Source organism: Papaver somniferum, chromosome 7, assembly GCF_003573695.1.
Source record: "Papaver somniferum cultivar HN1 chromosome 7, ASM357369v1, whole genome shotgun sequence".
NCBI lineage: Eukaryota > Viridiplantae > Streptophyta > Magnoliopsida > Ranunculales > Papaveraceae > Papaver > Papaver somniferum.
The window spans coordinates 45,607,044-45,630,436 of NC_039364.1; the positions used below are offsets into that span (position 1 = coordinate 45,607,044).

Here is a 23,393-nt window from a genome sequence, read left to right on the forward strand (position 1 = left end):
GATCCAGGTACCAACCCTTAATATTTAAAATGTTAGGTACCAAACCAATGTGTTGGACATTTTCCGGGTACCAAACATTAAATATCCCTAATCATTTTCATGTAATAAGGTCAGATTGGTGTTACTTTGATCCTAAAATCTACATGAGATGGCCTCTGAAAGCTTAAAGAATAAAAGCATTGAAGGATAAAATTGGTCCCTTCAATAAATGTTCTTGCCAATCCTTAAACTTAGACTGAACCAGTTTCTGAATTCAATTACATTATAAATTCAATTACATTATAAACTTGCTTAAGTTCCTTATTAACAGTTGATTGAGATTCTGAGAAGTATATAAGGTTTAAGAAAAATACAGTATCTTGTTAGACAAATTAAAGTGTAAGACAGTCCCTCTTTCTATTAGGACAATGAATTATGAGTCAATCAGGGAATATAGTACATGGGATTGGGAAGCTTGAACGAGCGCAAGGATACGGCTGCACCTAGTAAATCACTCCATTGATCTCCAGAGTTTCCAAGAATCCTGTAGCCTTCATCCACCATCTCACTCCTTTTCTCAGACTTATAAATAACTGCAGTTTTCCCATGGTCGTCGGATGCTCTGCATACATGGATTCAAAAAGTAAATTAGTGATTTAAGAGGAACTGAATTCAGAACAAACTAAACTGACGAACTTAAAATCACCCTAATTTTGTAAATTTGACATGACATTAATATCCAAAAGAATCAAGAGATATAAAGTCTAGCCGAGTGGTTACATCTCCCAATCAATAATATGTTTCAGTTATGTGCAATTATAACTTCCTTGGACACTGAACATCAATTAAAAATATCCAGCTCGATTGCATAAGCAAGTGTTTGGCTTTCATAGTGCTAGTCTCTAAGATGTGTGTTATTCTATATAAATGACAGCTTTAATATTGAAATTTTCAAATTGAGGGCATGCATTAGAATAAAATGTAAACAGTACAAGTGCCATAACCACAAAGCAGAGTTGAAATAATCATGATATCTACACCGTATAAGAGAACGTAATCGAGGGTAAAAAACTGACAACGAGGTCTCTATTAGCCTTAACCAGCTTAAATGGCAATTTCCTGGATGTCCCATTAAGATTCAGAGCTGGACCTATATTCTTCTAGACTCAATTCAGGCACATATAATTTCCTTACCGAAAATCGCAGAAGCAAGAGATCATTTCTATTCTCTCCTAGTTAATTTCAATTGTCACTAAATACGAAGTTCATTAGCCTATATACCAATTATTTAAGTTAGCTAGAATATAAATATGGAGTCTTATATTGATAACGAACAAAACATAAGCTAATCTAGCACCCAACTGACTGCTCCTTAAATAAGCTGCAAACTCAAATATAGTATGGAAGGAAGAGATCTCTGCTATCAGAGTAAATTAGCTGGGCAAGAGCAGCCAGAGGACCAAGAGATAAATTTGAGAACGGACGAAAGTTCAAAACTTAAGAATCCAAAAAGTGGTGCAGAGTAAGCAAGAGAGGTTCAATTGTAATTTTCTGAGAGGTAATAATTTCAAACTATGGATAGAAAAGTACAATTCATGTCAGACAAAAAAATATCCGAATAACGAGTATATGATATAGTATACGACTATAATGTTAGCCATCGTCTAGCAAACTTTTAGTTACTTGTCACTGCACCTCTAATGCCTATTACTGAACATGTCTAGAGAGTCATCCTGATGAGAGACCTAGCTAAATGATCCCATTGTATACAGATGAAACAATGAGATACTCCTAATATACAACTAAGTGAAGCTTTTAGTGGACCTCTCATTCTATCTTTTCATGTATGTTTACGGTTGAGCATTCAAAAGACTAGGTAACAGTCTCGTAAGGGTGTAATGGACTAAGTAAATGAAACCCGCAATTTTCTATGGACACATGTTTTTTATTTTCCACATCACTCAAAGTCTCAACTCTCACAGGTCAAATGCCTAGGAAATAATTGCTAACCTAAGAATCACAAAACTAAGTATTTTGTTATCAAACCAAGAAATGTATCTACTTCCCTAGCAGACATTTATAAACATTAATAACTTAGAATTGATCAAAGTAAAATTACGGTATTATAACTCCTAAACTGGTAAAAGTGATACCTTAGTAATAGCTTGTCCCATTTATGGAATCCGGCATTTTGGAGATTTTCAACAGTTACACCCCTGTGTTCCTCTTTCCTACCAGTCAACAAGAAGACTTTGAAGCCCAATCCTTGAACCTCTTGATACAACTTCAAACTAGACTCAATTACAGGTGCTAGACCCTTTTCAACCCATTTATCAAATTCATTATGATCAAAAAGCTCCAATCTGCAATTTCATCAAAGACCAAATCAAATACCACCTAATGATAATAAATTGCTCAAAACCCCTATTATGATGATGAAACTAATTAAAAAGGCAAAAAATGAAGAAGAAATCTTACCCATAACCATGATCAGTATAATAAGGAAGATTAGAGATCAATGTTTCATCAACATCAAAAACCCAAACATCTTTCCCGTCACCACTCAACTCAACATTTCTTGCAAACTCCATAGCTTCATTATAAACCATTTGAAGATCAATACTATAACCCTTTCCCATCATATAATCTTTCACATAATCAGCACATTCATATGGTATACTTTTCCATGGATTCATATTATTCGCCTCAACCGATACTCTCCAACTAGTACAACGTAATGAAACCTCCTCCTCATCTAAATTCTTTACTTCAATCTCTGGGTATTCAAGAATTAGAGGTCTAGGTAAATCATGAGGATTAAACTTTTCATCAGCAGATACAATTGAAAAAAGCGATAAGAACAAAAGAATTCCAAGAAATTTCATATTAATTGACATTGATGAGAGAATAAGAGTAAACAACAATGAAATTGAATTGGGGGTTTTTATAATTTAGGGTTACAAAGAATCAGAATCTAAGAAAAGTATTGGATTTGGCACAGTTCTTGAGGAGTTCTTCGTTTCTTCGTTGTGACGGAACTTCTAAGAATCAAATTGGGGTTTTTTGTAGATTAAATATGGTAATGGTGAGTAAGTAAAGTAAGAGGCTTGTAGAGGTTTATATAACGGCATTTCAAACTGTCACTGTCAGAGAATATGCCGTTTATCCAATAAGATGTTGACGCGTTTTAAACGTGTAATACGGATTTGGAAAATAAATACGGGCTCGGATCTAGTTTAGTTATACCCGCTATTGTCTTGCTAAACGTGAAGACCATTTAATTTTGGGAAAGAATATTTTTGGATAGAGAGTATCTATCAAATAAAATGATGATTAGTTTAGATTTTCTTTACCAGTTGGCCGTTTGATTTGAAGTTTAGAGATTTTAGGTGGACACTAAATAATTTTTAATGCTTTTCATCAACGTTTTCTTATGAAGAAACTGACTTAATCCATCTCAATCCTCAATTAAGAAATGGTTATCAACGCAAAGCATAGAAACGCGGTACTCCATCCGTTTGTGTAAACGACGTCTTAGGTGGTGTTTGTTTGCAGCTGACTCATTTGAATCGTCTGGATCTGAGTCGTCTGAATCTGAATGAAATCACCTGACTCATCTGGATCTGACTCACTAAAGTCTGAGTCAGAAAATATGTTTGTTTTGTGAGTCAGATCTGACTCAGCTGAATGGATTTTTTTGGACAGAAAATGCCCTTGTGCACATTTCAAACAACTTGTTCACTACTAGTCTAACAACCTAAAACTTCAACCCATGAGCAAACTTTAGCTATATGAGATTTTTAATTCCATAAAACAACTTCTCTAAACAGAAGTTAATTATATTAGATTTCAATTTAATAAATTACATTGGCTTAAACTTCTCAAAATAAATTACACAGAAGTTAATTGCTCGGATTTTTTTATGTAACAGAAGTTTTATGTAACATCACAAATTGTTCACTACCAGTCTAAACAACTTCTCTTTTTGATGGAATTAAACATTACCAAACAATAAAATCTAAAGACTTCATTCCTACAAACATAAAAGAAGCAGAAGCAACAAAATCTAAAGGAGGCTAGCTATCTTATCACGTAAGTTGTTCATATATATCTGCTCTTGTCGTCCAAACAGACGAGGTGCATTTTCTTCCGTTTCCGCTTCTACTTCGACTTCCACCTGTGTCTCATTCATATCAAATGTCTCATTCTCATATTCTTTAAATAGCCAATCATCCAATGCATTACGACGTAGAAAGTTATGTATTGACATGCAAGCAATGACCTTGTGCCAAACATTGGTCAATAAATGTTTTATGACATACTTTGGGTGATAGTGCAGTCATACTTCTCAGAAAAGAATTTGCACAAATTTCCCCACGAAGTTTGCTTCAAAGAAGTTCTAGAAAACCCATGCTCAGTAGCTTGTGCCAAACATTGGTCAATAAATAAGCCTCTAAATTCTGGAACGCTCCTAAAAGTTATCTTATTTGCTTTTTCATCTTCTTTTTTCTCCATAGAGAACTAGCATAAAGTAAAACAATACAAGACGTGGGTAATTTGAAACAGATGAGAGTGTGCTAGCTACTGAGAAAGTAAACAGAGTATGTACATTGTTATTCTATATGTAACGGGAGAAAGGCCGAGCAGAAAATACCTGCTTTAGGATCCAGTGATGGCAACAAATGTCTGCGTACTGAGCTAATGTATAAGGTTGTATGCGAACTATCCCTGCAATGAAGCCAAACAACATTTATTTATAAACAATAAACACTAACTCAGTAATTAACATTATTAAAGATAATTAGTTAAAGCTAAACCATAAATCAATATGTCAACTAACGGAATTAAAAATGTCCGTTGTTGATGTCAGATTCAAACTCAGAGACAACTAGGGATACTACTGCTATGTGCTTAAGTGATAATGAATTCTCTAGATTGAAAATACTGGTTTGGTATGACCACTATAGGTCATCTATGTTTATGCATCAGCTAACATCTTGTCGACTATGATCACAACCATCTACTTGCCCTGGACCACGAAAATTCAAATGATAATGGCCTATGCAAACGTAAAGGATTGATGCACTTTGGCTCTTAAAAGAAAAGTACTGATGCACTTTGGTCCAGCAAGCAAGCTATGATGTGGAGAATTATAAACAATGTGAAAACTCATACCCAATGAAAACTCATACCGATATCAAAACAGTAATGCTACCAGACGAGATAAACAATGTGATTATGCAAGATACAAATATGAGGGAGGTACTAAGGTATTCAAAGAATGACAAAAAGCATGGAAGACGACTACTCCTTAATGTATTGACATATACTAGCAAGGAAGAGTATCATGTATACCAATAAGTACACCACTTATAAATCTAACTAATATCACTGAAATATCATCTAAATAAGTATACCAGGTCTACATACACTAAGGAAGATATGAACTGATCTCATACAAAATTAACAAGAGGAAAAATTAAACCACCAGTTTCAGCGACATAACTTTGGAACATGTAGCAGGACCAACCCCATATATACCATTTATGATTCGACTTTAGTTGCAAAAGTCAGACAATATCCATATCTTGTTTCCATTACATACACCATTAATGATTCGACTTTAGTTGCCAAAATCTGACATATATCCCTATCTTGTTTCCATTACAATCAGACCTTAGACTTTGCTTAGGCCACACTAATACTATTACACCCAAAAATTCTATTACAAACACCATTTCAACCATAACCACATATACAAATAAAAATCTTTAATCCACTATGCTATTGCACAAGTACTCGATAAACCCCATGGGCTTCTACAAAGCACTGTATGATTTCAATGGGCAGTTCTTAAAATTAAAAGCTAAACATTCAACGTGTGCCTATAAAATGGATCCTAAGTTGCTTCTAAATTCAACAGAATCCCAATTTACAAATTATTATTGGCATAAATCGAGCTAATCGGCATAATTAACGGAAATAATTCCTTCCTTCCAAACATGATATCACAGGCACAATGAAGTGAGATTCTTAATTTTAACTTCATGTTACCAATCTGCGGATGGAACTACGAATCTCAACAATCTAAGATTCTCTAGATTGAGTTTTGAAGTAATTTCCAAATGACAAGTTACCAAGAATTTCCAAATTGTCCTGCAAACTAAGAATCCACCTGCAACACAAACCATTGAAATGTAAAAACTCAATAAAAAAGTCTCGAAACTATCTAAATCTTCAACAAAAGAATAACTGGGGACATTGAATCACCTGAAATTGAGCAGCAGTGGTGGTATCCTAGATCTTAACTGCTGTGAAAAAGATCAGAAAAGTAGAAGGTGAATTAGGATTTATAAATGCTACACAAAACTCACTGTTTTAAAGAAATCAATAATTGCAAGGATCAGAAGTAGAAATCAACAATTTCAATACCACGCAGAGAAAGAAATCTCCAAAAAAATAAATAAAAAAATCATCGAAAATAAACAGAAATTATTAAAATCCTAGATTTGAAAAGTAAAGGGGTTTTTTCTTCTCACCTTGTAAAAACATCTACAAATGTTTAACCCCAAAAGCAGAATAATCTCTTAATAATCTCTTAATAGCTTGACACATACAGAACAATGGATTCACAAATGTTTAACCCCAAAACATCCACAAATTTTTAACCCCAAAACAAAATAGACCCAGATATAATCCATCATAACAGGAAACCCCTGGATCTAAAAGAAACAAGATGGAAAAAAATTATTATACCTTCTGAAACCTTTAATCCCTCTTCTTTATTTCCTGACGTTGATGACCCTTTTAAAACGAGATGATGAGTTGAAACAATGGAGAGATTAGTTGATACCGATGAAGGAGATGATTAGATTTGTTGAGAAGGGGATGAATGAGACATCAAATCGGGTTTTTCATCATTTTCCATCGCTGGTCTCGATGGATGGAAGAAACGAGAGAAAAAAAGAGAGAAAGGAAATGAAACGAGTTATATGCCCAACAAGGGTATTTTCGAAAATTCGTACGAGTCAGGAGTTGGAGCTAGTGATTCAGGGGTATCTATGTACCTGAGTCCATAGGGTCCGAGTCAGAGGTTGATAGTGAGTCAGCTCACGAGTCAGGAGTTACAATAAGTGGAAAAAAAACGATCTGACTGCTGACTCGGTGCGAGTCAGGGGTTGACTCAGACCCAGACACCGAGTCAGCTGCAAACAAACAAGTTCTTAGTTGAGAGCTGAAACCTACAGGAAAGATGTATTACAGCGTGGGAGATTCAGTGCATCCTTCCAGGAAATATCATATCGGTGAAATTATTTAGCACATTGCCATAAACATTATCAATATATATTTATTTATTCTTGATACTATCATAAACATTATTAATAAGTTTTACAATAAGTATGTTTGCCTTAAACCCATTGCAGTTGACTCTAAATCTGTTCTTACTGTTATCAAAAGTTTCCCTAAAGGAATTTTTTTTGGCCGAGACGGTTTACGGGAGCAACATTTGATGGATGCATTGAGTGGATCAGCATCAGCAGTTGCGAACGAGTTGTTGTCATTACGGGGGTTGTCAACTTATGGCTGGCAAACAGATGCACAAATGGTTTGGTTGAGTTCATATCTAGTGCACCTCTAATACCATTATTGAAATCGGGGGTGGTCTCAGGCCCATACCGGTTGGTACTATTTGGCGTAGGTTGGTCTCCAAGATAGATGCTTTCTCCGTCGACAAGGCTATGACATCTTACTTGAGAGATCACCAATTTGGTGTTGGTGTGTCAGTTGGGGGAGAGAGTATTTTACACGCTGTAAATAACTTGTTGGAGATGAAAGGTCATTCCGACAAGATGTCAATGCTCCTTATTGACTTTTCTAACACTTTCAATATGGTACGCCGGTCTCATCTTATTAAGGAAGTTCAACTCCATTGTCCGGGTATTTTGTGTTGGGTGGAATTTTGTTGTAGTAGGCCTGCTAGACTTTATTATGATCAGTATATTTTGTCTTCGGCACTTCGTGTCTAACAAGGAGACCCACTCGGTCCTTTGTTGTTTCCCTTGACACTCCATCCACATGTGAAATCCATTGCTTCTCAGTGTAAACTTGATTTGCATGCCTGATATCTTGATGATGGCACAATTATTGGTGACACTCTTGAGGTGGCCAAAGATCTGAGCATCATACAATCCGAGGGACTAGGTAGCGGTTTACATCTTAATATAAAGAAAACGGAGGTATTTTGGCCTTCTATTGATCATATAAGCATTTATTAAGATGTTTTCCGTCGAGATATGGGCATACCAACCAATGGTGTTAAACTTTTGGGGGGACCAGTGAGTCTGGATTTGAATTTTATTAGTGACATGGTGTTGAGTAGGGTTCACCAGACCATCCAGTTAATGCCATCCATCAAAAAGCTCAAAGACCCCCCAGAGTGAGATGTTATTACTTCGCAATTGCACCGGTGTGTCCAGACTATATTTTGCTATGCGTACCACCAACCCCGCGGCATTACAACAAGCCACTGAAATTTTTGACGACCATTTGTTTCAGTATTTGAGACTTTTGGTCACAGGTGATGGGGCTGTTTTTGGGCCTTTGAAACAACGAATAGCTACTATGACTATCAAAGAGGGTGGCCTTAGTATTTATACTATGGCAGACACTCGCACTTACTGTTATCTTTCCTCTCAGAGTCATACGATGTCAGTACAAAAGGTGATACTAAATAGCTTATTCTCATCAGATAAAGGATGTGTGAAAAAGCGGGGGTATAACAACCACACCCGATAATTCGTTCGGCAATCTGTATGGACTAAGCTCCAATATAATTCCGAGAGCACCAACTCAAAAGCGAGCTCAATCAAGAGATATATCAAAGAGCTTTATCTCTACTTCTCAATGCAATCAGCAAATCAAACAGATAGAAATACGTGAGCCTGATTGATATGAGAAATAACTTGGATGGTACCAAAGACCAATGCCCAAGTGCCAATCAAGTTTTATCCAACAATTAATCAAGGTAGGATTTATCAGCTGATTGAACTATTATTTCTCAAGGTCCTTTGTTGTTTGCCTTGACACTCCATCCAAATGTGAAATCCATTACTTCTCAGTGTAAACTTGATTTGCATGCCTGATATATTGATGATGGCACAATTATTGATGACACTCTTGAGGTGGCCAAAGCTCTGAGCATCATACAATCTGAGGGACTAGGTAGTGGTTTACATCTTAATATAAAGAAAACAGAGGTCTTTTGGCCTTCTATTGATCATAGAAGCATTTATTAAGATGTTTTCCATCGAGATATGGGCAGACCAACCAATGGTGTTAAACTTTTGGGGGAACCAGTGAGTCTGGATTTGAATTTTATTAGTGACATGGTGTTGAGTAGGGTTCACCAGACCATCCAGTTAATGTCATCCATCAAAAAGCTCAAAGACCCCCCAGAGTGAGATGTTATTACTTCGCAATTGCACCTGTGTGTCCAGACTATATTTTTCTATGAGTACCACCAACCCCGCGATATTACAATAAGCCACTGAACTTTTTGACGACCATTTGTTTCAGTATTTGAGACTTTTGGTCATGGGTGATGGGGCTGGTTTTGGGCCTTTGCAACAACGAATAGCTACTCTGACTATCAAAGAGGGTGGCCTTAGTATTTATACTATGGCAGACACTCGCACTTACTGTTATCTTTCCTCTCAGAGTCATACGGTGTCAGTAAAAGGTGATACTAAATAGCTTATTCTCATCAGATAAAGGATGTGTGAAAAAGCGGGGGTATAACAACCACACCCGATAATTCGTTCGACAATCTGTATGGACTAAACTCCAATATAATTCTGAGAGCACAAACTCAAAAGCGAGCTCAATCAAGATATATATCAAAGAGATTTATCTCTATTTCTCAATGCAATCAGCAAATCGAACAGATAGAAATACGTGTGGTAAACGCCTTGATATTTATCTATTGTTTATGCTTTCTTTGCGAGTTTTCTTGTAAATTATGTATCTTATGATTGCTTTTGAGTTTATCAGGTGCAATGGAGTCATTAGAGCAAAAAGTAGTGGAACTAGCTCAAATCCAGGATTTCTTCCCATCATCTTGAAGACAACGAAAAGACGAAGCCAATGGCGAAATAATGGAGTCAATCCGACGTCGTATGAAGAATTTGGAGGCATTTGAAGCAAGCCGAAGTTGTCGAAAACTGGAGAACCTACAGAACTGTTATAGGCACCCGAGTTTCTACTCAGGGCAGCCATGAAATATTAATGACACGAGACGAGCTGAGAACTGAGTTAGGTTTTGGCTTGCTTCCAGCACATGAAATATCAATGACACGGGAGAAATGAGTTCAGTTGCTGCTGCTGTTGATTCTCGACGATGAAGGAAATGGTCGTCGGTGATGTGAACGACCATGGCAGTGAGGATTATCGTGATGATGAAGAGATGATGACGTTCACTTCTTCTAGAGTTGATGGATGATGGTGTTGTCGTTCACGGCCGGCAGATGATCATGACGATGTTGATAAGTCACTCTCATCGGGGTTGAGTCTGGTGGATGATGATGGCTGCTGCCATTAACAGGGACCGAAAAGTTCAGGGAATGCTCGTGCAGTATGCAGATTAGTAATGTGTTGTTCGAGAGAACGATGAAGGTGCTTTGAGTTAACTAGTACAGAGCTTGGCAGTTGCGTGAACGAGCATGGGAGGTTCAGCTCTGGGATTGAGGCTCGAAGTGGGTTGATGCAGTTTGCTGTAGCTAATGGCAGTGACGATGAGTTGAAGATGGAGCTGAGTTGCTGCCATTAACGGAGATGAAGCTGAGAAATGAAGGCAGTGATAACGGAGTTTGGCTTTTGCAGCGAGACTGTTGGCTGGTGATGGAGAGTATTCATTTGCATGGCAGTTGGTGATCGATGAAGACTGGTTGTAGATGGAGAAAGCTCGACGTGCAGTATGGCAGGATTTTAAACTGTGGTAATGGTGATGGATCAATGGTATAAGATGGAGAAGATCATGGGAGTTTGTGGTCGGCGCTGGGGAGATTGATGTCGAGCTCAAGTGATAATACGAAAGCTTGTTACTGCCAGGGAGAACGAGAAATAGAAGAACTGAAGTTTGCTGGTGCTGTTGTGTTATCGTGCATGGTGTGTAGTGACTGAGATGAATGGGAAGAAGGGGTATGGCCGGAACTTATACAGGAGGTGATGGAGAGCTGCTGTTGCCAAGCTCATTCACGCCGGCAACCATGGGTCCAAGGGTCGTGTTCGATGGGTTGAGATAGGATTTGAAGCTAAGAATACGGACCAGGGGAGTTCTGGTTTGGTTCTTTGTTTTTGGTTTCGAGTTTGAGAAGTTAACAGGGCTCGGAGGAGTCACGAGAACTGCAGTAGAAGACGATGAATTATTGACGCTGCAGTTTATTGACAGCAGCGAATAATGGTGATTATCGGTAATGAGGAATGGAGCTGTACTAGTCCTGCAAGCAAGAGACGGAGGAGATGGTGAGCACGAGCCTGTGATGGATATGATGGCAGTGCTGGAACTAGTGGAGATTGATGTGGTGCTCGAGTTGATAAAACCCGATGGAGTAAGTTCAAAGAAGAGAGACGAGAATGGTCTGAGTTTGAGTCCCAGTGAGAGAAGAAACGAGATTATCTCGTTTAGGAAAGTTATCAGAAGAGATGTTGTTCTTGTTGAACCAGGGAGAGAGCAGTGATTGAAACTGCAAATAGATGAATGCACGAATGATATTGCAGGGAAGAAGGAGCTGAGCTATGTCGTGTTCCTGATGTTGTCGAAGGCTGGATTTGGCTTGTTAGTTTCAGGTGACTGACAGGCTTAAGTAAATTTGGATTGCATTATGGGCCTGTATTGGGCTGGAACTTGAGTTAGGCGGAAGTGGTCAGGCCTTGGCCGAGACTTGGAAAGCAGTTCTTAACCTGGAAAGAGAAGGCTATATAAGCTCTCTAGGGTTCTATTCTAGGAGGAGGATCTCTACTGTTTTTTTTAATTCTAGGGTTTACAACATGATAGGTTTTCTCTTCATTCTTGTGATGAACTCCATTATGTTTACCTAGTTTTCTTTTGGTTAAGGAATAAGTTGGATTTCCAAATATGGGTTTTCATTCAATAAATTAGTCTTGTCTCACAATTGTCGATTATGATTCACTAGAAATATCGCATGTATGATTGATTGTTAGTTTCGTCAAGTTGCAAATTGGTAGAACTCGTAATCATATCTATTGCTAGTTTAGGGTTTATTATACGTAAACGTGATACACCTTGAATACAAGTAGTATAATTGTGATTATTGCTTGTAGTGATACATCCTAATAATCACATGTGAGTCATAACCTTTGTTAAATCGGATTAGTGCTTTTACACGTTCGATTGCTTTGATTGGCCTGATTTCATAAAACTTAGTGCATCTAGGGAATTAAACTTGATAGTGCTTTTACACGTTAGGTTGTTCTCTTAGGTAGAATTCATATTCGCATCTTTTAATGTGTTTGTTGATGATAAGAGGAAATTAGCGGGATATTCTTGCGATCAAGGTATCCTAGGGCCTTTGATAAAGTTGAGATTAAAATATCAATTCTAGTTATTGTGATGAAGATGAAAAGGACTATGATAACACTTGTGTAGATTACTCAAGCATTGATCTTAATAATGATCAAGAGCCTATTCAAAGGGTGGAGCTTGAGGATGCTGCATTTTTGGGTGTTCTAAAAAAGTTTCTTATAATAAAATTTGGATCCGCAAAAGAGTATGTGCCTTACAACGAAGAGGAGTGTGTTGAGAATGAAACTGATATGACCAATATTGTGGAAGACCCAATTGATCTTGCAAAGGATTATAATGATGATGTTAATGCCGAGACTTTAGTTAAGGTAGAAACGGATGAAGAATGGTTGCAAGGTTTGATAGAGGACCATGATATAAAAGAGGTGAGTAATTCACTTGAATTTTTCAAGGATGACGAGGATTATGTGATACAAGAGATTGTGCAAGGTTTGTCTAACCCTTTGCATATTGTTTCTTCTTCTTTACCTCTTATTGGTTTGAATGTATGTGCTTCGAGAATATTGTTGAATGACTTTGTTTCTCGATATCCGCCATTAAAGATACTTGATTCTCAAAGTATGCAGGTCTTGGAACAAGAAACCGTGGAAGTACCCGACTTCTACATTCTTTATACACTTCCAAGTGTGGACAAGAATAAGTGTGGGGGAAACTTTTATCGGTTAATAGCTTCGTTTCTATTTTATTGTGCTAATATGTGTGTGAAGCTAGTGTTTGTAAAATAGGTGCTATGGGTGGATCCCCAACTTTTCCGATTATTGGTGTATGGGGAATTCGTCGTGCAAGTCGGGCTAAAGACGTTAAACTAAGCGCTAAATGAGAGGAAACCCACTGAGTTTGTATTTCTATCTTTCGTTTTTCATATCATATTTTCATCCCCATGTTTAACTTCCTTGAGTCGATAATCTATTTTAGAAGAAAATGATGACGAATACCTTTTCGTCAGAAAATTTCAGACTGCGCGTAGTTTATTCCAGAGACCATAACTGTCAGACCGTTTATCTAAACACTGTGCCCTTTTGACACTGTGTATAAAAGACGTAGGCGAACAACTTTCGTGAAATAGTGTTTTTCCAAATTCCTTACCAATTTGTACAGTTTTTGTGTTTTATCTGCTGGTACGTCAGAGTTCAGAATTTTCGGTTTTTCATATTGAGGACAATGTGAAGTTTAACTGTGGGGGAGTCTTTTGCATATAGAGTTTTTAGCCTTGTTAAGAAAAACTAAAAAAAAATATGATAAACTCCTAAGTCTAGCAACTTGTACCTTACACTAATGGAAACATCGTGGTTGTAGGAGTTGAGGAACCCATTACTAGAGTCTATTCATATGAAAACGAACAAAATATAAGAATAAATAACATGTTAGTTGTCACCATATCTCGGAGTCGTCACCATATCACGTTCTATTTTTATTTTTCCATATTTATCTATTGTTTCTCTAAGTGAATTGGTGGGGCACAAACATCGAATTGTTATCACTGCTAGGATGAAATAGGGTGATTGAGTTACTAAAAAAAGAAAGAAAAAAAGACCGACCAATTGACCAAAAGGAATAAATATGACACTTGGACAAAGCAATATATGTGTGTTCTCCCTGTCTCCGTCGCCTAAGCAAGCGTGGAGTGCAGGATCCAAGGGAATTACCATGTAATCTGCTGACAAGAATCATGCGCTTGGATCCACAAGATCCAATCATGATGTCAATGAAAAAAATTGAAAAAAAAAAAGATAAAAGAAGAAAAAAATATTATTATTGTGTTGAATAAAACCGATCACCGGTTCCCTTGTATATGCCAGTGAATTGATCTAAAATTAAGTTTGTCGACCGCTGGTTCCCTTGTATATGCCAGCTGTGTTGATATTAGAATCATACCAGTAACTCAATCCAATAGGATTTTTAGGTTTGTTTTGGCAGTGACCTTCAGACAGATATGGGAAACACCGTTCACCTTAGTCAAAAGTCCGCCACCATCTACTTTCTTTATCCATCTTCTTAATCTTTTCATGTGATTGTGGTTGATTAGATTCCGAGTATTGTGGTTGTGTTCAACTTTCCGAATAAAGCTATATTAATAATTTTTGAATTGGATTTGAAAGTGGGTACTTCCTCTTGTAATCATTGAGTGTATGCCATCGAATAAACAATGTTTAGTGTCATTAAATTGTCACAAGTAGCTGGATTTTGGAAGTAAAGGTTTTTTAGGTACACCTCTTGTAAACCTTCACGAGACTATAACTCGTCCACTAGGGACACCTAGGGGTTCAAAGGCCTGTTATTCATGTTAAGAGTAACCGTATCCTTGGCGAGACGGAGTTGTATGTATGTTTTAGAATTGTTTTGTTTAATTTGCTCGAGGACTAGCAAAGTCTAAGTGTGGGGGAATTTGATAGGTGTGGTAAACGCCTTGATATTTATCTATTGTTTATGCTTTCTTTACGAGTTTTCTTGTAAATTATGTATCTTATGATTGCTTTTGAGTTTATCAGGTGCAATGGGAGTCATTAGAGCAAAAAGAAGAGGAACTAGCTCAAATCCGGGATTTCTTCCCATCATCTTGAAGACAACGAAAAGACGAAGCCAATGGTGAAAGAATGGAGTCAATCCGACGTTGTATGAAGAATCTGGAGGCATTTGAAGCAAGCCGAAGTTGTCGAAAACTGGAGAACCTACAGAACTGTTATAGGCACCCGAGTTTCTACTCAGAGCAGCCATGAAATATTAATGACCCGAGACGAGTCAATGACACGGGAGAAATGAGTTCAGTTGCTTGCTGCTGTTGATTCTCGACGATGAAGGAAATGGTCGTCGGTGATGTGAACGACCATGGCAGTGAGATTATCGTGATGATGAAGAGATGGATGACGTTCACTTCTTCTAGAGTTGATGGATGATGGTGTTTGTCGTTCACGGCCGGCAGATGATCATGACGATGTTGATAAGGTCACTCTCATCGGGTTTGAGTCTGGTGGATGATGGATGGCTGCTGCCATTAACAGGGACCGAAAAGTTCAGGAATGCTCGTGCAGTATGCAGATAGTAAAAAGTGTTTGTTTGAGAACGATGAAGGTGCTTTGAGTTAACTAGTACAGAGCTTGGGCAGTTTGGCGGTGAACGAGCCATGGGAGGGTTCAGCTCTGGGATGAGGCTCGAAGTGGGTTGATGCAGTTTTTCTGTAGCTAATGGCAGTGACGAGAGTTGAAGATGGAGCTTGAGTGCTTCCATTAACGGAGATGAAGCTGAGAAATGAAGGCAGTGATAACGGAGTTTGGCTTTTGCAGCGAGACTGTTGGCTGGTTGATGGAGAGTATTCATTTGCATGGCAGTTGGTGATCTGAAGACTGGTTGTAGATGGAGAAGCTCGACGTGCAGTATGGCAGGATTTTAAAACTGTGGTAAATGGTGATGGATCAATGGTATAAGATGGAGAAGATCATGGGAGTTTGTGGTCGGCGCTGGGGGAGATTGGATGTCGAGCTCAAGTGATAATACGGAAGCTTGTTACTGCCAGGAGCACGAGAAATAGAAGACTGAAGTTTGCTGTGCTGTTGTGTTATCGTGCATGGTGTGTCGTGACTGAGATGAATGGGAAGAAGGGGTATGGGCCGGAAACTTACACAGGAGGTGATGGAGAGCTGCTGTTGCCAAGCTCATTCACGCCGGCAACCCATGGGTCCAAGGGTCGTGTTCGATGGGTTGAGATAGGATTTGAAAGCTAAGAATACGGACCAGGGGAGTTCTGGTTGGTTCTTTGTTTTGGTTTCGAGTTTGAGAAGTTAACCGCAGGCTTGGAGGAGTCACGAAGAAACTGCAGTAGAAGACGATGAATTTATTGACGCTGCAGTTTATTGACAGCAGCGAATAATGGTGATTATCGGTAATGAGGAATGGAGCTGTACTAGTCCTGCAAGCAGAGACGGAGAGATGGTGAGCACGAGCCTGTGATGGATATGATGGCAGTGCTGGAACTAGTGGATATTGATGTGGTTGCTCGAGTTGATAAAACCCGATGAAGTAAGTTCAAAGAAGAGAGAGACGAGAATGGTCTGATTTGAGTCCGAGTGAGAGAAGAAACGAGATTATCCTCGTTTAGGAAGTTATCAGAAGAGATGTTGTTCTTGTTGAACCAGGGAGAGAGCAGTGATTGAAACTGCAAATAGATGAATGCACGAATGATATTGCAGGGAAGAAGGAGCTGAGCTATGTCGTGTTCCTGATGTTGTCGAAGGCTGGATTTGGCTTGTTAGTTTCAGTGACTGACAGGCTTAAGTAAATTTGGATTGCATTATGGGCCTGTATTGGGCTGGAACTTGAGTTAGGGCGGAAGTGGTCAGGCCTTGGCCGACTTGGAAAGCAGTTCTTAACCTGGAAAGAGAAGGCTATATAGCTCTCTAGGGTTCTATTCTAGGAGGAGGATCTCTACTGTTTTTTTTAATTCTAGGGTTTACAACATGATAGGTTTTCTCTTCATTCTTGTGATGAACTCCATTATGTTTACCTAGTTTTTTCTTTTGGTTAAGGAATAAGTTGGATTTTCAAATATGGGGTTTTCATTCAATAAATTAGTTTTGTCTCACAATTGTCGATTATGATTCACTAGAAATATCGCATGTATGATTGATTGTTAGTTTCGTCAAGTTGTAAATTGGTAGAACTCGTAATCATATCTATTGCTAGTTTAGGGTTTATTATACGTAAACGTGATACACCTTGAATACAAGTAGTATAATGATTGTGATTATTGCTTGTAGTGATACATCCTAATAATCACATGTGAGTCATAACCTTTGTTAAATCGGATTAGTGCTTTTACACGTTCGATTGCTTTGATTGGCCTGATTTCATAAAACTTAGTGCATCTAGGGAATTAAATTTGATAGTGCTTTTACACGTTAGGTTGTTCTCTTAGGTAGAATTCATATTCGCACCTTTTAATGTGTTTGTTGATGATAAGAGGAAATTAGCGGGATATTCTTGCGATCAAGGTATCTTAGGGCCTTTGATAAAAATTGAGATTAAATATCAATTCTAGTTATTGTTGAAAAACATGTTTGTGGATGAAAACTGATCCTTAATCAATTTCTTTACATCTTGATTTGCGTGTTTGCTTCGCTTTATTTGTTTTGTTTGCTTTTATTTTACTTTTAGATTATAAAAATCAAAAAATCCCCCCATTATTTTATATAGGAAACCGGAACATATTGACAACCCAAGACCTCTCTGTGGGAACGAACTCTTTCTACTATATTTATATCTAGTTGCGCGAGAAAGTGAATTATATTTTATTAGTGACATGGTGTTGAGTAGGGTTCACCAGACCATCCAGTTAATGCCATCCATCAAAAAGCTCAAAGACCCCCCAGAGTGAGATGTTATTACTTCGCAATTGCACCGGTGTGTCCAGACTATATTTTGCTATGCGTACCACCAACCCCGCGGCATTACAACAAGCCACTGAAATTTTTGACGACCATTTGTTTCAGTATTTGAGACTTTTGGTCACAGGTGATGGGGCTGTTTTTGGGCCTTTGAAACAACGAATAGCTACTATGACTATCAAAGAGGGTGGCCTTAGTATTTATACTATGGCAGACACTCGCACTTACTGTTATCTTTCCTCTCAGAGTCATACGATGTCAGTACAAAAGGTGATACTAAATAGCTTATTCTCATCAGATAAAGGATGTGTGAAAAAGCGGGGGTATAACAACCACACCCGATAATTCGTTCGGCAATCTGTATGGACTAAGCTCCAATATAATTCCGAGAGCACCAACTCAAAAGCGAGCTCAATCAAGAGATATATCAAAGAGCTTTATCTCTACTTCTCAATGCAATCAGCAAATCAAACAGATAGAAATACGTGAGCCTGATTGATATGAGAAATAACTTGGATGGTACCAAAGACCAATGCCCAAGTGCCAATCAAGTTTTATCCAACAATTAATCAAGGTAGGATTTATCAGCTGATTGAACTATTATTTCTCAAGGTCCTTTGTTGTTTGCCTTGACACTCCATCCAAATGTGAAATCCATTACTTCTCAGTGTAAACTTGATTTGCATGCCTGATATATTGATGATGGCACAATTATTGATGACACTCTTGAGGTGGCCAAAGCTCTGAGCATCATACAATCTGAGGGACTAGGTAGTGGTTTACATCTTAATATAAAGAAAACAGAGGTCTTTTGGCCTTCTATTGATCATAGAAGCATTTATTAAGATGTTTTCCATCGAGATATGGGCAGACCAACCAATGGTGTTAAACTTTTGGGGGAACCAGTGAGTCTGGATTTGAATTTTATTAGTGACATGGTGTTGAGTAGGGTTCACCAGACCATCCAGTTAATGTCATCCATCAAAAAGCTCAAAGACCCCCCAGAGTGAGATGTTATTACTTCGCAATTGCACCTGTGTGTCCAGACTATATTTTTCTATGAGTACCACCAACCCCGCGATATTACAATAAGCCACTGAACTTTTTGACGACCATTTGTTTCAGTATTTGAGACTTTTGGTCATGGGTGATGGGGCTGGTTTTGGGCCTTTGCAACAACGAATAGCTACTCTGACTATCAAAGAGGGTGGCCTTAGTATTTATACTATGGCAGACACTCGCACTTACTGTTATCTTTCCTCTCAGAGTCATACGGTGTCAGTATAAAAGGTGATACTAAATAGCTTATTCTCATCAGATAAAGGATGTGTGAAAAAGCGGGGGTATAACAACCACACCCGATAATTCGTTCGACAATCTGTATGGACTAAACTCCAATATAATTCTGAGAGCACAAACTCAAAAGCGAGCTCAATCAAGATATATATCAAAGAGATTTATCTCTATTTCTCAATGCAATCAGCAAATCGAACAGATAGAAATACGTGTGGTAAACGCCTTGATATTTATCTATTGTTTATGCTTTCTTTGCGAGTTTTCTTGTAAATTATGTATCTTATGATTGCTTTTGAGTTTATCAGGTGCAATGGAGTCATTAGAGCAAAAAGTAGTGGAACTAGCTCAAATCCAGGATTTCTTCCCATCATCTTGAAGACAACGAAAAGACGAAGCCAATGGCGAAATAATGGAGTCAATCCGACGTCGTATGAAGAATTTGGAGGCATTTGAAGCAAGCCGAAGTTGTCGAAAACTGGAGAACCTACAGAACTGTTATAGGCACCCGAGTTTCTACTCAGGGCAGCCATGAAATATTAATGACACGAGACGAGCTGAGAACTGAGTTAGGTTTTGGCTTGCTTCCAGCACATGAAATATCAATGACACGGGAGAAATGAGTTCAGTTGCTGCTGCTGTTGATTCTCGACGATGAAGGAAATGGTCGTCGGTGATGTGAACGACCATGGCAGTGAGGATTATCGTGATGATGAAGAGATGATGACGTTCACTTCTTCTAGAGTTGATGGATGATGGTGTTGTCGTTCACGGCCGGCAGATGATCATGACGATGTTGATAAGTCACTCTCATCGGGGTTGAGTCTGGTGGATGATGATGGCTGCTGCCATTAACAGGGACCGAAAAGTTCAGGGAATGCTCGTGCAGTATGCAGATTAGTAATGTGTTGTTCGAGAGAACGATGAAGGTGCTTTGAGTTAACTAGTACAGAGCTTGGCAGTTGCGTGAACGAGCATGGGAGGTTCAGCTCTGGGATTGAGGCTCGAAGTGGGTTGATGCAGTTTGCTGTAGCTAATGGCAGTGACGATGAGTTGAAGATGGAGCTGAGTTGCTGCCATTAACGGAGATGAAGCTGAGAAATGAAGGCAGTGATAACGGAGTTTGGCTTTTGCAGCGAGACTGTTGGCTGGTGATGGAGAGTATTCATTTGCATGGCAGTTGGTGATCGATGAAGACTGGTTGTAGATGGAGAAAGCTCGACGTGCAGTATGGCAGGATTTTAAACTGTGGTAATGGTGATGGATCAATGGTATAAGATGGAGAAGATCATGGGAGTTTGTGGTCGGCGCTGGGGAGATTGATGTCGAGCTCAAGTGATAATACGAAAGCTTGTTACTGCCAGGGAGAACGAGAAATAGAAGAACTGAAGTTTGCTGGTGCTGTTGTGTTATCGTGCATGGTGTGTAGTGACTGAGATGAATGGGAAGAAGGGGTATGGCCGGAACTTATACAGGAGGTGATGGAGAGCTGCTGTTGCCAAGCTCATTCACGCCGGCAACCATGGGTCCAAGGGTCGTGTTCGATGGGTTGAGATAGGATTTGAAGCTAAGAATACGGACCAGGGGAGTTCTGGTTTGGTTCTTTGTTTTTGGTTTCGAGTTTGAGAAGTTAACAGGGCTCGGAGGAGTCACGAGAACTGCAGTAGAAGACGATGAATTATTGACGCTGCAGTTTATTGACAGCAGCGAATAATGGTGATTATCGGTAATGAGGAATGGAGCTGTACTAGTCCTGCAAGCAAGAGACGGAGGAGATGGTGAGCACGAGCCTGTGATGGATATGATGGCAGTGCTGGAACTAGTGGAGATTGATGTGGTGCTCGAGTTGATAAAACCCGATGGAGTAAGTTCAAAGAAGAGAGACGAGAATGGTCTGAGTTTGAGTCCCAGTGAGAGAAGAAACGAGATTATCTCGTTTAGGAAAGTTATCAGAAGAGATGTTGTTCTTGTTGAACCAGGGAGAGAGCAGTGATTGAAACTGCAAATAGATGAATGCACGAATGATATTGCAGGGAAGAAGGAGCTGAGCTATGTCGTGTTCCTGATGTTGTCGAAGGCTGGATTTGGCTTGTTAGTTTCAGGTGACTGACAGGCTTAAGTAAATTTGGATTGCATTATGGGCCTGTATTGGGCTGGAACTTGAGTTAGGCGGAAGTGGTCAGGCCTTGGCCGAGACTTGGAAAGCAGTTCTTAACCTGGAAAGAGAAGGCTATATAAGCTCTCTAGGGTTCTATTCTAGGAGGAGGATCTCTACTGTTTTTTTTAATTCTAGGGTTTACAACATGATAGGTTTTCTCTTCATTCTTGTGATGAACTCCATTATGTTTACCTAGTTTTCTTTTGGTTAAGGAATAAGTTGGATTTCCAAATATGGGTTTTCATTCAATAAATTAGTCTTGTCTCACAATTGTCGATTATGATTCACTAGAAATATCGCATGTATGATTGATTGTTAGTTTCGTCAAGTTGCAAATTGGTAGAACTCGTAATCATATCTATTGCTAGTTTAGGGTTTATTATACGTAAACGTGATACACCTTGAATACAAGTAGTATAATTGTGATTATTGCTTGTAGTGATACATCCTAATAATCACATGTGAGTCATAACCTTTGTTAAATCGGATTAGTGCTTTTACACGTTCGATTGCTTTGATTGGCCTGATTTCATAAAACTTAGTGCATCTAGGGAATTAAACTTGATAGTGCTTTTACACGTTAGGTTGTTCTCTTAGGTAGAATTCATATTCGCATCTTTTAATGTGTTTGTTGATGATAAGAGGAAATTAGCGGGATATTCTTGCGATCAAGGTATCCTAGGGCCTTTGATAAAAGTTGAGATTAAAATATCAATTCTAGTTATTGTGATGAAGATGAAAAGGACTATGATAACACTTGTGTAGATTACTCAAGCATTGATCTTAATAATGATCAAGAGCCTATTCAAAGGGTGGAGCTTGAGGATGCTGCATTTTTGGGTGTTCTAAAAAAGTTTCTTATAATAAAATTTGGATCCGCAAAAGAGTATGTGCCTTACAACGAAGAGGAGTGTGTTGAGAATGAAACTGATATGACCAATATTGTGGAAGACCCAATTGATCTTGCAAAGGATTATAATGATGATGTTAATGCCGAGACTTTAGTTAAGGTAGAAACGGATGAAGAATGGTTGCAAGGTTTGATAGAGGACCATGATATAAAAGAGGTGAGTAATTCACTTGAATTTTTCAAGGATGACGAGGATTATGTGATACAAGAGATTGTGCAAGGTTTGTCTAACCCTTTGCATATTGTTTCTTCTTCTTTACCTCTTATTGGTTTGAATGTATGTGCTTCGAGAATATTGTTGAATGACTTTGTTTCTCGATATCCGCCATTAAAGATACTTGATTCTCAAAGTATGCAGGTCTTGGAACAAGAAACCGTGGAAGTACCCGACTTCTACATTCTTTATACACTTCCAAGTGTGGACAAGAATAAGTGTGGGGGAAACTTTTATCGGTTAATAGCTTCGTTTCTATTTTATTGTGCTAATATGTGTGTGAAGCTAGTGTTTGTAAAATAGGTGCTATGGGTGGATCCCCAACTTTTCCGATTATTGGTGTATGGGGAATTCGTCGTGCAAGTCGGGCTAAAGACGTTAAACTAAGCGCTAAATGAGAGGAAACCCACTGAGTTTGTATTTCTATCTTTCGTTTTTCATATCATATTTTCATCCCCATGTTTAACTTCCTTGAGTCGATAATCTATTTTAGAAGAAAATGATGACGAATACCTTTTCGTCAGAAAATTTCAGACGCGCGTAGTTTATTCCAGAGACCTAAACTGTCAGACCGTTTATCTAAACACTGTGCCCTTTTGCACTGTGTATAAAAGACGTAGGCGAACAACTTTCGTGAAATAGTGTTTTTCCAAATTCCTTACCAATTTGTACAGTTTTTGTGTTTTATCTGCTGGTACGTCAGAGTTCAGAATTTTCGGTTTTCATATTGAGGACAATGTGAAGTTTAACTGTGGGGGAGTCTTTTGCATATAGAGTTTTTAGCCTTGTTAAGAAAAACTAAAAAAAAATATGATAAACTCCTAAGTCTAGCAACTTGTACCTTACACTAATGGAACATC

At 38.5% G+C, this 23,393-nt stretch overlaps 1 protein-coding gene across 1 annotated transcript; it reads right to left on the reverse strand.

Moving 5' to 3' along the window:
* Positions 1–209: 209 nt before the first annotated feature.
* LOC113297169 (acid phosphatase 1-like) lies at positions 210–3,056 on the reverse strand. The gene is made up of 3 exons (XM_026545585.1): positions 2,458–3,056; positions 2,133–2,342; positions 210–601 (listed from the first exon to the last, which is right to left on the reverse strand). Exons 1-3 carry the CDS (start codon positions 2,874–2,876, stop codon positions 424–426), a joined length of 807 nt encoding a protein of 268 aa, XP_026401370.1. The 5' UTR covers positions 2,877–3,056; the 3' UTR covers positions 210–423.
* Between the last annotated feature and the right edge of the window lie 20,337 nt (positions 3,057–23,393).

Coding starts and splice junctions, on each gene's coding strand:
- LOC113297169 (XM_026545585.1), bottom strand. CDS start 2,876: ATGTCAATTAATATGAAATTTCTTGGAATTCTTTTGTTCTTATCGCTT. Junction 2,343..2,457: donor TATACTGATCATGGTTATGG/GTAAGATTTCTT, acceptor ATGAAATTGCAG/ATTGGAGCTTTTTGATCATA. Junction 602..2,132: donor TGGGACAAGCTATTACTAAG/GTATCACTTTTA, acceptor CCATGTATGCAG/AGCATCCGACGACCATGGGA.